Raw genomic sequence first — 15110 nt, 5'->3', positions numbered from 1 at the left:
GGATCGATATATAATTTTACTCCGCTGCAAAATCTAAGAAAGTTCGAAAATGGCGGTCTTTCACAAATTTTTACGCAATTTTCATTTTCGTAGTTGGAGAGCACAGCTTGACTTCAGGAAATCAATAAACCGAACTAATAAAAAAACAGAAGCTTACCGCGAAAAAAAAATTCCCAAAAAACGATTAAAAAAATCAACACGACCTACTTAAGTGTTTTCCAACGTTCATTCAAACTTAAAAATACGTTCGTAAACATATGTTAGTGTGAATTTTGCCTAGTAATTGATGAGGCCGAAACATTCTGAACTACGCTATCATCAGAGTATACTGAAAATAAAACTTTATGCGCAAAAAAGTTGGTCGTATCCACTTATGCAGGGGAGGTTTTCAAAAAAACTTCAATTCATTGAAACCAAAACTCATTTTTGAGAGGGGGTAGTTATCGAGAAAACGAAAAAAAAATCAAAAATATGGGTCAAATACTGAGCCACACCTTTTCGAAGGCTGTAGACATAGGTTACAAGTAAAAAAGACTCTATGGGAGTACGCATGCACCAGAGCAGTATGCGGTCTTTCAATGGTACTCCTTTTTTTTGAAAATCAGAAGTGAAAAAAAAATCCAAAACAAAAAATGACATTTCAACAACCCGATTGGTAAACATACTATCATCTTGAAAGATTTCAACCCAGGACCTTTGGCGTCCCAAGCATGTTCGTAACTTCCAGGCTAAGTTGGCCGGTAACGTTAAGAAATTTGAATACATTATGAAATAAGGTAGAGATTAATCCTGATGACGTACAGAAATGACGTCCTGATGAGTCCTGTGGACTGTTGTTTACGGGAAAAAAGTACCTGGTTGCAAAACCTTAGCTTACCGCAAGGGTAATTAACCCTTTTTTTGAAATAAAACTAACAAAATTTTTGAAAATTGGATCGATATATATATATATATATATATATATATATATATATATATTTTACTCCGCTGCAAAACCTATAAAGTAAAGTCGAAAGTTCGAAAATGGCGGTATTTCACAAACTTTTACGCAATTTTCATTTTCGTAGTTGGAGAGCACAGCTTGACTTCAGCAAATCAATAAACCGAACTAATAAAAAAACAGAAGCTCACCGCGAAAAAAAATTCCCAAAAAACGATTAAAAAAATCAACACGACCTACTTAAGTGTTTTCCAACGTTCATTCAAACTTAAAAATACGTTCGTAAACATATGTTAGTGTGAATTTTGACTAGTAATTGATGAGGCCGAAACATTCTGAACTACGCTATCATCAGAGTATACTGAAAATAAAACTTTATGTGCAAAAAAGTTGGTCGTATCCACTTATGCAGGGGAGGTTTTCAAAAAAACTTCAATTCATTGAAACCAAAACTCATTTTTGAGAGGGGGTAGTTATCGAGAAAACGAAAAAAATCAAAAATATGGGTGAAATACTCAGCCACACTTTTTCGAAGGCTGTAGACATAGGTTACAAGTAAAAAAGACTCTAGGGGAGTACGCATGCACCAGAGCAGTATGCGGTCTTTCAATGGTACCCTTTTTTTTGAAATCAGAAGTGAAAAAAAATCCAAAACAAAAAAATGACATTTCAACAACCCGATTGGTAAACATACTATCATCTTGAAAGATTCCAACCCAGGACCTTTGGCGTCCCAAGCATGTTCGTAACCTCCAGGCTAAGTTGGCCGGTAACGTTAAGAAATTTGAATACATTATGAAATAAGGTAGAGATTAGTCCTGATGACGTACAGAAATGACGTCCTGATGAGTCCTGTGGACTGTTGTTTACGGGAAAAAAGTACCCGGTTGCAAAACCTTAGCTTACCGCAAGGGTAATTAACCCTTTTTTTGAAATAAAACTAACAAAATTTTAGAAAATTGGATCGATATATAATTTTACTCCGCTGCAAAATCTAAGAAAGTTCGAAAATGGCGGTCTTTCACAAATTTTTACGCAATTTTCATTTTCGTAGTTGGAGAGCACAGCTTGACTTCAGGAAATCAATAAACCGAACTAATAAAAAAACAGAAGCTTACCGCGAAAAAAAAATTCCCAAAAAACGATTAAAAAAATCAACACGACCTACTTAAGTGTTTTCCAACGTTCATTCAAACTTAAAAATACGTTCATAAACATATGTTAGTGTAAATTTTGCCTAGTAATTGATGAGGCCGAAACATTCTGAACTACGCTATCATCAGAGTATACTGAAAATAAAACTTTATGTGCAAAAAAGTTGGTCGTATCCACTTATGCAGGGGAGGTTTTCAAAAAAACTTCAATTCATTGAAACCAAAACTCATTTTTGAGAGGGGGTAGTTATCGAGAAAACGAAAAAAATCAAAAATATGGGTGAAATACTCAGCCACACTTTTTCGAAGGCTGTAGACATAGGTTACAAGTAAAAAAAGACTCTAGGGGAGTACGCATGCACCAGAGCAGTATGCGGTCTTTCAATGGTACCCTTTTTTTTTGAAATCAGAAGTGAAAAAAAATCCAAAACAAAAAAATGACATTTCAACAACCCGATTGGTAAACATACTATCATCTTGAAAGATTCCAACCCAGGACCTTTGGCGTCCCAAGCATGTTCGTAACCTCCAGGCTAAGTTGGCCGGTAACGTTAAGAAATTTGAATACATTATGAAATAAGGTAGAGATTAGTCCTGATGACGTACAGAAATGACGTCCTGATGAGTCCTGTGGACTGTTGTTTACGGGAAAAAAGTACCCGGTTGCAAAACCTTAGCTTACCGCAAGGGTAATTAACCCTTTTTTTGAAATAAAACTAACAAAATTTTAGAAAATTGGATCGATATATAATTTTACTCCGCTGCAAAATCTAAGAAAGTTCGAAAATGGCGGTCTTTCACAAATTTTTACGCAATTTTCATTTTCGTAGTTGGAGAGCACAGCTTGACTTCAGGAAATCAATAAACCGAACTAATAAAAAAACAGAAGCTTACCGCGAAAAAAAAATTCCCAAAAAACGATTAAAAAAATCAACACGACCTACTTAAGTGTTTTCCAACGTTCATTCAAACTTAAAAATACGTTCGTAAACATATGTTAGTGTGAATTTTGCCTAGTAATTGATGAGGCCGAAACATTCTGAACTACGCTATCATCAGAGTATACTGAAAATAAAACTTTATGCGCAAAAAAGTTGGTCGTATCCACTTATGCAGGGGAGGTTTTCAAAAAAACTTCAATTCATTGAAACCAAAACTCATTTTTGAGAGGGGGTAGTTATCGAGAAAACGAAAAAAAAATCAAAAAAATGGGTCAAATACTGAGCCACACCTTTTCGAAGGCTGTAGACATAGGTTACAAGTAAAAAAGACTCTATGGGAGTACGCATGCACCAGAGCAGTATGCGGTCTTTCAATGGTACTCCTTTTTTTTGAAAATCAGAAGTGAAAAAAAATCCAAAACAAAAAAATGACATTTCAACAACCCGATTGGTAAACATACTATCATCTTGAAAGATTCCAACCCAGGACCTTTGGCGTCCCAAGCATGTTCGTAACTTCCAGGCTAAGTTGGCCGGTAACGTTAAGAAATTTGAATACATTATGAAATAAGGTAGAGATTAATCCTGATGACGTACAGAAATGACGTCCTGATGAGTCCTGTGGACTGTTGTTTACGGGAAAAAAGTACCTGGTTGCAAAACCTTAGCTTACCGCAAGGGTAATTAACCCTTTTTTTGAAATAAAACTAACAAAATTTTTGAAAATTGGATCGATATATATATATATATATATATATATATATATATATATATATATATATATATATATATATATATTTACTCCGCTGCAAAACCTATAAAGTAAAGTCGAAAGTTCGAAAATGGCGGTATTTCACAAACTTTTACGCAATTTTCATTTTCGTAGTTGGAGAGCACAGCTTGACTTCAGCAAATCAATAAACCGAACTAATAAAAAAACAGAAGCTCACCGCGAAAAAAAATTCCCAAAAAACGATTAAAAAAATCAACACGACCTACTTAAGTGTTTTCCAACGTTCATTCAAACTTAAAAATACGTTCGTAAACATATGTTAGTGTGAATTTTGCCTAGTAATTGATGAGGCTGAAACATTCTGAACTACGCTATCATCAGAGTATACTGAAAATAAAACTGATTAATAGTAACATAAGTATCCTATTGCTCCGCAAGTAGCAAAGGAAGTTTTGGCTACTTCTAAAAGCAAAACGAAAAAACTTAATTGCCAATATTGCCACATTGATGATGCGATTTTAATCTTAAATTCTGAGAAGCTGAAATATTCAGATTTTCTTTCAACGCCAATTCGACTGAAAGGACTACAAAAGCATATCACTGGACCTCTTACTATCCGTGTTTGTGATACCTGATTTTGCGTGGAAAATTTTTTTCGAAAACCTTGTTTCAACTGCGAAGTGTGAACAATTCTCATTTTTATCAGAGATGATTTTAACAACTAAATTAGATTTTGTTCTGAAAAGATTAAGAAGCCAGTACAAAATTCCAAAAACGTAAAACTAACTTTAAATTACAGATGCGAAACTGCACATCAAAATCGCAAACACAAGCAAACATAGCCAACAGACAGTCGGAAAAGTGTCCAAAAAGCAAAACAGGAAGAACAAATTGACTTATTTCGAAAGCCGAAAAGAAACTTATCACATTGAAGCTATCTGAAGAACAAGAACATTTTATGATCAACATATTTTTGATAAAACTAGCCTCAAAGGATAACTTTATTTCGCAGAGAAATCTAAAAATGAAAATCCACTTTCAAACCTAAAGTCATTCACATTTTTAAGAGCCAATTCCTCTTTCTTGAATGGACTGTAATTTGCCTTAGAGCAAAACAATTCGAGCTGTCTTGATATAGTCAATGAACGCAGGTAAACAAAAAAATACTGGCTCTATTTGAAAAACTTTCAAACTTCGAAGAAAAAATTAGATGACCTTAAAATTCTTTAAATTTCCGGATTCTTTTATCATTGAAGAATTTTTGATTAACTTATCTAATTTGAGAAAACTGGCTCAATAGTAAAATTTTCATTTCGCATCTGTTTTTTTTTCGCATATTCATCTGTTTTCTTTTTCGAAATTAGAAGTCATTCACGTTTTTCACGACTTTACACTTTTGATGTTCAATAGTGGAGTTTGCCTTCCTTCGAACAAATGACATGAACTGAACTTAAAAATAAATCGAAAGTCAAAACGCGAAAAAGTGAAATTGAGCGTGAACAAATTTTACACAGAGGCGAAGCTGCACTTCGCATACACAAGCTCAAAAATGACCAACAACGCTACTGGGGAAAAACTGAAAGTAGTAAAACTTCGAGTCTACAAAATTTTCTAAGTGACGCACGCCAATTATGAGTCTACAGAATTGCTAAGTGACGCAAGCCAATTATGACGCATTAGCAGTACCAGTCAATTTTAAAAAGAAATTTACCAACTAACATGCCTCAATTTATTGAGCGCACGCATTTTAGCTAGTATACGAAAAAGTTCATAAAAAACATGCTACCCTGCTGAGGTTCGAATTATTTTGCTGCTGGTCTCCTTCCCTACCTCTACGCTACAGAACCATAACACCTTGAAGCTAAAGTGCTATTTGTAATACAATAGTGTGTGTTAATATCCCAAGCATTTGCTGTACTTAATCTCTGGTTATTGATCTTATGCATATACTACAATAAAAGAGCACTTTCAAAAAGAGCACTTTCAAAAAGAGCACTAATATTTGCGAATTAGGTTGGAAAAAAAGTGAGTTCGTAATATCACTCAAGCTTTGCTTGTGTAATAAGACTTTTACTGATAAATACATAACGAAAAAAAAAAAAACAATCATATATCATGTATTACGTTCATCGACTCTTAGTAATCACGACCGATATTAATGTCTTCACTACGTTCTATGACACTAGAAAATGTGGCAAACTGCAGCTTTAAAATGGGAGAAATACAACATTAAGTAAATAAAATTTGCTAAATAAAAACCTTTACTTTTATGTTATTCTAACTCCGAAATCAGATTTAGAGTCGAATATCTTAACTGCACTGCACCATAACACACTATTCTATTCGAACAGAAGCCACTAAGAAAACGTATAAATCACATGCGAAAAAACTGCCAATGTAAATGCTATGCAGCAAAAAAAGTCAAATTGTTAAGCATTAACTTATGCGAGTTGGGTTGAAACAAAACAACTCGCGATTAACAGAATCGGCTCTCTTAAACCCAAGCGCAAGGCCAACCTGCGCCTTAATACGCTACTGCTCGTTTGAATGCTTGTGTAAAATAAGTAGATGGTATTGAAGCTAACGAGTTCATCGTTAACTTGTTTGTTTTTTTTTCGTTCAACTTTTTTCACTGCCAGTATTCAAATTGAATACATTTTTGAAGCTAACACTAAAATATTCATTAATTGAGTAATTTGACATACCCTCGATCCATAATTAGAACTTCGTTCCTTTGATCATATTCTTATAAAACAAAAGGTAACAAAAATAGTTAAATTAAATTGCACTATTTGGGGTTGCATTTTTAGTATTATTAATAAATAAACCAAATTAATTTTTACTTTATAAACAATTTTACAAAACCAAAATACTACTTTAAGTTGAAATGCGACAAAAAGCTATCCACGACAGAAGTATCGGAAAATTTGAGGAATAGATTAGAATGATTTTTACCATTTAGAGAACTACTGGACTGATCGTGATTCTTACAATGCAGTCCTTTCAAGACATTCGGAGGGGTGTTAAGAGTACAAACTGCTCCTACAGAAGGCGTTACTTTAACTAAACTGTTTGATTCTTTTGACACTTTCCAGTACTTGACAGATCCCAAGTGCAGGTGGTAAGAATGATTTTGAGTTTTGTTGTCATCTTTAGACGCAAGAAGCAGCGAATAAGGCCTCTTTTTGTGCGCAATTTCGATTAAGCCAGAGAAGAAATATAAAACACAGTCATCTTTCGGTTTGGAGCTAAATCCAAACTTAATGATAGCCGGTGACATCCTCAGATTTTGGCCCCTGGAAAAAAGAACACAAAGTGGAAGTTCGCCTATCGTACCCAGACACGCATGTGCCAGACATCTGGTTTCGGTTGCGTCATTCAAGTACTTGATTGTGGTTTTTATTTTGGCCTGGGAAGCGTGGACTTTGTCCATAACTTCTTCCCAATTTTGTGACCCACTTTTTTGTTTACAGAGATCATCGATGACCGAGAAAAAGTTAGCATAGCTCATAATATGTCTCGCTATGTTCTGATATACGCCTGCAAGTGAATATTTTCCTCGATGCGGTGTTAAGGTTTTCTGGGACTTTTCTGACATTTTTCTCAAAAAATACGCGAACTCGGGACAATTTGTAGTCAATAATTCTATTAATTCCGATGTAAAAACAACTTCACCGATCAAAGCTCCGAACAATTCTCTATGTTTCTCGTAATGATCGGCTATTAATGTGCAGTACTCAGCTGTCAATTCTGGAATTTGGTCAACGTAATTAAGAAATCCGGCGTCCAGAGATTCTAGAAAGTTCTCATGCACTTCTATGATATCGAGGCAGTTTCCAAATACCATGTCGATAACATGCGGGTGAAGTAAAAACTCTTGGAAAACTTTCAAACTTAACATTTCGGGCAGCTTGAAAGGGTGTGAGTCGTGCTTGGAAAAAAGTCGCAGTTGATCTAAGTGTAATTTAACAGTCTGAAGTGATCTGATCTGATGGTCTTCCTTGTGTCTGATCTCATCAAACTTGATCTGCAGATTCAAATGAAGCGGAATGAAGTCTGGAAACCCCGTCAGTTCCTCTAACTCTACATCTAAAGAAGAATAAGTGGTTGTTATGTGCAGTAGCTCTTCGTGTTCTGGCACTTTTTGGTCTAGAACCTGGCCAACATAGACAGCTAGAGAGTTGAGACATTTAACAATGAATCTAACATCTTCAATTGGCTGTAGAAGGAGTTCTATGAATTTGAGCACTTTGGCGTGGTTGAACACTATTGGGCATTCATGGCAACATGATATAAATGAGTAGGAACTAATATGTACAAGACGGAAATACTCGCGACACTTATCTAGAATGATTGCTTTCGTTATCACCACTCTTTCTGGGTCGAAATTGTCAATCAAATCTTTCGGGACACAAATTAAATGCTGGACTGTGAGTTCAACTATTTCATATAAGCCGCGATAGAGAGAACAGAATGTTTCCAGGGATAGATTGTGGTGATGTTCGGGGTTTACGATTCGAATCCCAACATCCGCGAGAGGAGTGTCGTCGTCGCTTAGAACTTGATTTATTTTCTTCCGCAGACACTTGATGAGTTCGCCAGCTCGAGACTCTGCTTCATCGAACATCAGTTCAATTTCACTGCGACTGGATTCCGAATCGAACAACTGACCTGCAACAAATATTTATATTTGAAAAAAAAACTACCTGATAATTTAATGGAAATCACAAACCAAAATGTTATCAACTCAAATTAGTGAAAACGCAAGATTGAGGTTGAACTCTTTTAGCTATCTTACTACAGTTTTAACTTTACAACACACCTTAACCTATTGAAATATCTCTTCACCCTCTCAATTTTTTTAGTGCCCTTTTGAACTCCTTCGCTTTTTTAAACTGCTGCAGCGCAAAAAAGATGAAAAAAAAATTACGCCCCAATTTAATGTTTTCACTGCTCCCTCCGATGATGAAAACTCTTAATAATGGAGTGAAAAGAAGCTTTTCGTAAAAAGCAGAACGGGAATATTTTGATTCGTGGGAACCTCATGTCTGAAAAACACGTAAGCCAATCAGGATTCAAAAATTGAACACAGAGACGAAGCCGAGCTTTACACCACTTATGATATAACAAGTATAGGATCAAAACCGCAAGACACTCAAGCATTATCGAACTGTCATCGTTGAAAAAATGAAGAGAAAAAAAACAAAAATCAGGTTTTTTAAAATTTTAATATAAAGAAAACTTTTGAAAATTCCAAGTGGCGTTGATTTGGAGCTTTCAGAAACTTAAATTTGGGGCCAAAAACTTTGAAGCTTTGTCAACTATCAGAAATTTGTAAGAAACAAAATATTAGGTAAATAAGCCGACATAATCAGAGTCGACAGCCAATTAGAGTCAGCAAAATCTGATTGGAAAAAATACATGTAATTCCGAAATAGTATCCACGAAAGCCATATATGTACTGAAATCACGGTGTTATACACAAGTCGAAAACTAAACCGAGAATTTAACCGAAAGTCGAAAAATCATTATATCGATGTTAAAGCGTAATATCGATGTTTTATCACTATAAAAACAATTAGATCTATTAAAATGAATGAAGATAGTTATACGAAAAAACATGCCCGGACAAAAGAAAGCCACATAAGCATCGGAAAAAAACTTACCAAACGGTAGCAAAACACAAAAAACCTCAGCAAAAACCCTTCTTGTCAAAACAAAATTCAAACAAACTCTTAAAAACATTCTAAATAAAAAATTTTGTGTCTGCCTTTCCTTCAGAAAAATTCAAAAAACATTTTTGGTCATCAAACGAGGCAATGAGAGGCGACTAAGTCAATTCAAAAAAGCCGAAACCAATTTTGCCAAAAAAAGACAAAAACAATCGAAAAAACGAAACTTTAACAAACCGATTTGGTAAAATTACAACCAATGTAAAAATTCCGATTCGGCCAGATTTTTAAAACGCTTAAACACTTAAGGCAATTACAGTAAAAACAGTTTACAGCAAAAAATAAACAATTCTCAGATCTGGCAACTAAACCGACATAAAGCAGACAAATAATAGGGCAAAAAAATTTTGGAGCGGAATATCAAAAAGTTTCGGCATATTATTTGTCTGCTTTTGTTATGTCGGTTTAGTTGCCGAATCTAATTGCTTCAAGTCTTTTATCATTTTAAAAATCAGACCGAATCGAAAATATTACATTGGTTGTAATTTTACCAACTCGATTTGTTAAAACTTAGTTTTTTTTGTACTTTTTTGGGCATAATCAGTTTCGGCTTTTTAAAACTGACTAAGCTACCTCTTCTTGCCTCGTTTGTTGACCAAAAACGTTTTGTTGTGTGAACTTTTCTGAGGGAAAGGCAGACTCAAAGTTCGAAAAAACAACAGGTCCAGGTCAGATTCGAACCCTGGAAAATTGCCACCCCATGCGTATTCATTACATCCAGGCTATGTGTGCCGGAGACAGTAAGAAACTTGAATTCATTATGAACCTAGGTACCACCAGGAGTCGATGATTCCTGTGAACAAAGTTGTTTACGAGAAAAAAAGTATAACACCTGATTGCAATACCCTTGCTTATCCCAAGGGTAAATAATAAAAAACATAGGCGAAGCAGAGCTTCGCAATGTTCGTGATAAGACACAAACATAGCATGGCAAAATGGCAGACATAAATTGAGACGAAAGCCACTAAATAAAAAAAATTAAAATATCTTCAGGTTTTTGAAAAGCTTGATCTACCTAAATTTTCATATCTTTGCCTCAACTAAAGTTCAGTTTTCGAAAAAACTTGACAAAAAAGACAATCGAAAAATAAATTTGCATCGAAATAAAACTTATGAAGCTGCAACAAAGGCGACATTTTTTAAGCAGACACACACCCGTTGTGCCAAAAAACTGTTTCCACAAAAAAAAATTGAAAATTTTTATTTGATATGAAATTACCAACTTAGACTCATACTCGTTACAAATTTGTTTCGCTCATCCAACGACGCAATATGATGCCATTAGAACTATTATTTATAAACTGATAAGCTTCTAAAAATAGTTTAAAAAAACGAAAAAGCTTAACTAATCCGTTAACCATGAAACGAGCATTAAAAATGAATTCACAAAATAGGTCTGTTGGTTGACGAAATTGAAGATTTAAATAAAAGATTTAGTTATTTTAATAGAAAAGTTGTTTGAAAGGAAGTCTACATTCCAAATTGATATCGCCTTCGAATCGCGAGAATTTACATTTCTCAGAGAAAATTTTTGGAACTAAGCCAACTCTACCAATTGGGCTTTAGAACTGGCATTCAGAAAAATAGAACAAAACGGAACCTTCAAAAACAGTCTGTTATACGGGAACTAATAAACAGACGACAATACTCAGACTAAGCAGAAAATTTCTAGTTTGAAAAACAACATGTCCCGGTCGGATTCAAACCAGAAGCCTTTCTTGTCTCAAGCAGACGTGCTACCTCTATGCCAGATGCGCTGTATAACATAATTGATTCATTTTGAAGTTATTATGAAGCAAGATGAAACACGTGTAACTTTCACTTTGTGATCTGTTCACGGGAAAAAGTCTTGTACCCGGTTGAAAGCTCCTTGCTTATAGCATGAAAAACCATAAAACCTATACAGAGGCGAAGCTGAGCTTCGCATCACTTGCGATACATAAAGCCACCGAATCTTGAAAAAGTGACAAAAAGCTAAAAGAAAAAACCAACACCCGAAACGTTCATATGTTTGTTTCAAACTGGAAATCATTACGATGATAACCTGTGGCAGAATACAACAGCCAGAATTGAATTAGCTTGAAAAGCTTCCAATTGCGCTACAATATAGTCAGTAAAACAAAAAGAGTAAATAATTCTGAAAAATTAAGTTGAGAAAATTATTTGAAAATATAACTTGAAAAAGTTGGAAAAACTTCAGTTACAAAAACTTCATAGTTGCATCGGATAACGTTCATAAACAGCCTTAATAACAACTGGAAAAATTTCACCGAAAGGCAACAAATTTTGGGTCGAAACCTGTTTAGCCGAAAACAAAACTGTTGTCATGAACTTTTATTACATTTTTGCGATCCATCCATACTGAAGCACATAATCCTATGCGAATATAATTTGCCTTGAAAACTACACAATATAAGCTGACTAGACCAAAATAAATCTGCTAAATGACTTAAGAAAAACGAAAAAAAAAACGCATAATCAGACTTGCATAATTTACAAACTGCTGATCTTTCAAATATAGTAAAAAACGGTTTAAATTGGAACAAAACCCATGCTTTAAACATGTGCCATAAAAACCCTAGAAGATTAAACATGTGCGTTTAAAAACAACGGAAAATGTATCGACAGAAACTTAGACGAATACCACGAACCCAACAAAAATTTGAGATTTTTTTTTGAAAAATTAATTACAACCTGAAACAGTATTTAACTATTTACTACTTAAATGATGGTAGTTTTGTGAATTTCTAGAATTTGAGCATGTCAAGTAATATTTTCCATTCCGGAAAAAAAGTTGTTTACGGGAAAAAAAGTCTAGCACCCGATTGGAATAACCCTGCTTATCGCAAGGGTAAAGAAACAAGCGTGGAAAAGTTTTGAATAGTTCAAAGAACTTTGTTTGGAAGCAAATTTTAGAGCATTATGTCTTCATGTATGAATATAACCCGTAGTAATTTTTAAAAATCTCTTCTAAAAATTCTCAACCTGTGGGACTAATTGAGAGTTGCATTCGGGAGTCCAGTCTGATCTTCTCAGAGCACTCGAAGCTAGATGCCAGGAGATTGTCGTCTGTATCCAGATACGAGTGCCTCCCAGGCCCATTACTCACTACACGCGACTGCGGTCGACTACTTTCCCCTGCTTTGGATCCCATTGCCATGTTATTTATTGCGATTACTAGAGACAATCAACCATCTATAGATGACTTCGTCGTCTCACTTCGATCAGTATTTGCACGTAGCTCACAGCCTCAAGGATCTCTGAGGTTTATTTACATAATCACCAATCTGAAATGATGCTGGTTCAACAAAACGGTAGGACTCCAGTACTTCGAGAAGTTGAGTCTTTTATTATATTTTAAACATCTATTGAGAGAATTAAATTCAATGAAAGAGCGTCGATACACAAGTTTTAATCTACTCAGCAACAAATAAAGCTTTCATCAAGGAGTATTAGAAAAATATTTTACGTTAAAAGTAAAATGGAAACTATATCTCCTTTGGCCAAGCGAAATAGGAAATAAGAACTGCACGTCAAAGAAAACTGACTCTAGTAAAAAAAAAAAAGATACATAATACAATGCATCGTAAAAGTTGGCCTGTAAAGGTCAAAAAAGGCACAAATTATTTTCAAAACTCTTGGGCTCACTTACGCTCAACTTTTTCAGTTAGCATTCGACTATTGACGTACTTGCTTTCATGAAAATTTTGAATACTTACAAACAAAACAAGAAGTGTTTCATAAACATTTGATTTGTATACTGCTGTTATAATGGAACGTATTCACCAGCTAATTGAACAAAAAAAAAACTAATTTAAAAACTTTGACCGGTCGACATCTTTTAATCGCAAGCAGGGGAGAATTTAAGGTTGACAAAATTGCCATATCTGAGTTGAAAATCTTCCGTTCGCTTCCATACCCGAAGGAAAAGAAACTCACCAGTCAAATATACAAAAAGGCCTATGTGTTGGAGAGGAACTTAACAACACATATGAACAAGAAACACCAAAATGAGAGTCTCAAATCAACAATCCGGCATCAAATATTCATTAAAGAACAAATTGCGGAAAAATAGGATTTTTTTAATTTTATTTTTTTTGAGACGCTTTTATACAAAATTCGCTTTCCCGAAAAACTACCCGTCCGATTTTCACAAATGTGGTACCAATGGATTAAATACCTTTTCACCTACCTGCCTGCATAAGCCCTAGGTGGTCGCGACTTTCGCACAAAAATCTGTGAGGGCGGGGTAGGGGCCCCGCCCGATCCGGACACATATAATTTTCATAAAAGGTATCGTATATGAGCGATCAAATAGATCACGTTCTCAAAAACCCTCCTGTAACTTTTTCTAACTTTTTGCACGCGGCTCTAGAATGTCAACTGAATAGGAGTTTCCTTTTGTGAATTTTTGACCCAACAATTTTTAACAGGTGTTTGAGCTAATTTGCGCATTTTGCCCAATTTGGGAAAAGCTTTTATTTTGCTTAATTCTCAAAAATAAGTAAAAATTTTGACATACGTATGAAAATAAAACTAAATTGATCTCAGCAGTCCTATCTAAGGAACTAGTCATCATGGTGGTGTAATTTTTCGAATCTGAGAAAATTGATTTTTTTTTTTACTTTTTTTACCCATTTTGACTACTTTTTCAAAAAAAACCTTTAGCAAAAAAAATTGAAAATATTTTGCTCTATTAATTTGTTTGAGCCTAAAGGACATTGCTCTGGCTTTCTTAGCAAAATGAAAATTTTCAGCTAAAAATTGGCACTTTTTCAAAACAAAATTTTTGATTTTTGAGTCAGAGTCTATTTTTTGTTTCCAACCTAATGTACCTTACGTGGGAGTACTGTTTGTACTGATTTTAGGCCCTCATTTTTGTTTTTAGCCAAGATATTGCTTTCGGAATTCTGTCAAAAAAATCGAAAAAACATGTTTTTTTTACCTTTCTCAAAGTTTTAAAATAAGTGATCCACTTGTTGTTAGCCGCCAGATAAAGTCTCCCAAAACTTCGAAGACTCTCTTAAACAGGCTGATGAGATTTTTAAAAATTTTTTCGAAAATTGAATTTTTTGATGTTTTTTTTTTTCACTTTTCAGCTGAAAAATTATTCTAAGTATCGCCATTTGACGAAGAAAGGTTAAAGTTCAAAATGTTGTTTTTTTTTCTGAAGTTTTTTTTTCTTCCAAGTGTGTTAATACGCTAAAAATGGCTCATTCAGACTATCTGTATAGCTTGTTTAGGTGCCAGTTTCTCAAGTTGGCTCAAAGGTGCCTTAAGTGGAGGCGACAAGGAAAAATAGCCAAAATTAAAACTTCCTAAAATCTACAATTTTCATTTTTTTTGATAATTTAAAATGATAGACCCACTAAATTTGGTACGCTGAATCGCAATTGGCAAATGATTTTCACTTTTTTTCGTTTTTGAAAATTACTGATTTTTGATTTTTTTCAAAAAAAAATTATTATTCTTAATTTTTCTCTATTTTAAAACATTTCGCAACAAATTGATGTTTTCTTTTGCCAAAGTATTCTTTAAACGGCTAGAACAGCATTCTTGATTACTTATGAACAGTGGGTGGTGCCAGGAAAATTTAAAATAATTTTATTG

General features: G+C 34.4%; 1 protein-coding gene across 1 annotated transcript; it reads right to left on the bottom strand.

Annotated features, from left to right (window-relative positions):
• Positions 1 to 6560: 6560 nt before the first annotated feature.
• Positions 6561 to 12783, bottom strand: LOC134854082 (uncharacterized). Its single transcript, XM_063870161.1, has 2 exons — positions 12486 to 12783; positions 6561 to 8439 (listed from the first exon to the last, which is right to left on the bottom strand). Exons 1-2 carry the CDS (start codon positions 12658 to 12660, stop codon positions 6641 to 6643), a joined length of 1974 nt encoding a protein of 657 aa, XP_063726231.1. The 5' UTR covers positions 12661 to 12783; the 3' UTR covers positions 6561 to 6640.
• Between the last annotated feature and the right edge of the window lie 2327 nt (positions 12784 to 15110).

Source organism: Symsagittifera roscoffensis, chromosome 1, assembly GCF_963678635.1.
Source record: "Symsagittifera roscoffensis chromosome 1, txSymRosc1.1, whole genome shotgun sequence".
Lineage (NCBI taxonomy): Eukaryota > Metazoa > Xenacoelomorpha > Acoela > Convolutidae > Symsagittifera > Symsagittifera roscoffensis.
The sequence above is the reverse complement of the archived record's forward strand: the minus strand, read 5'-3'. Positions and strand labels throughout refer to the sequence as shown.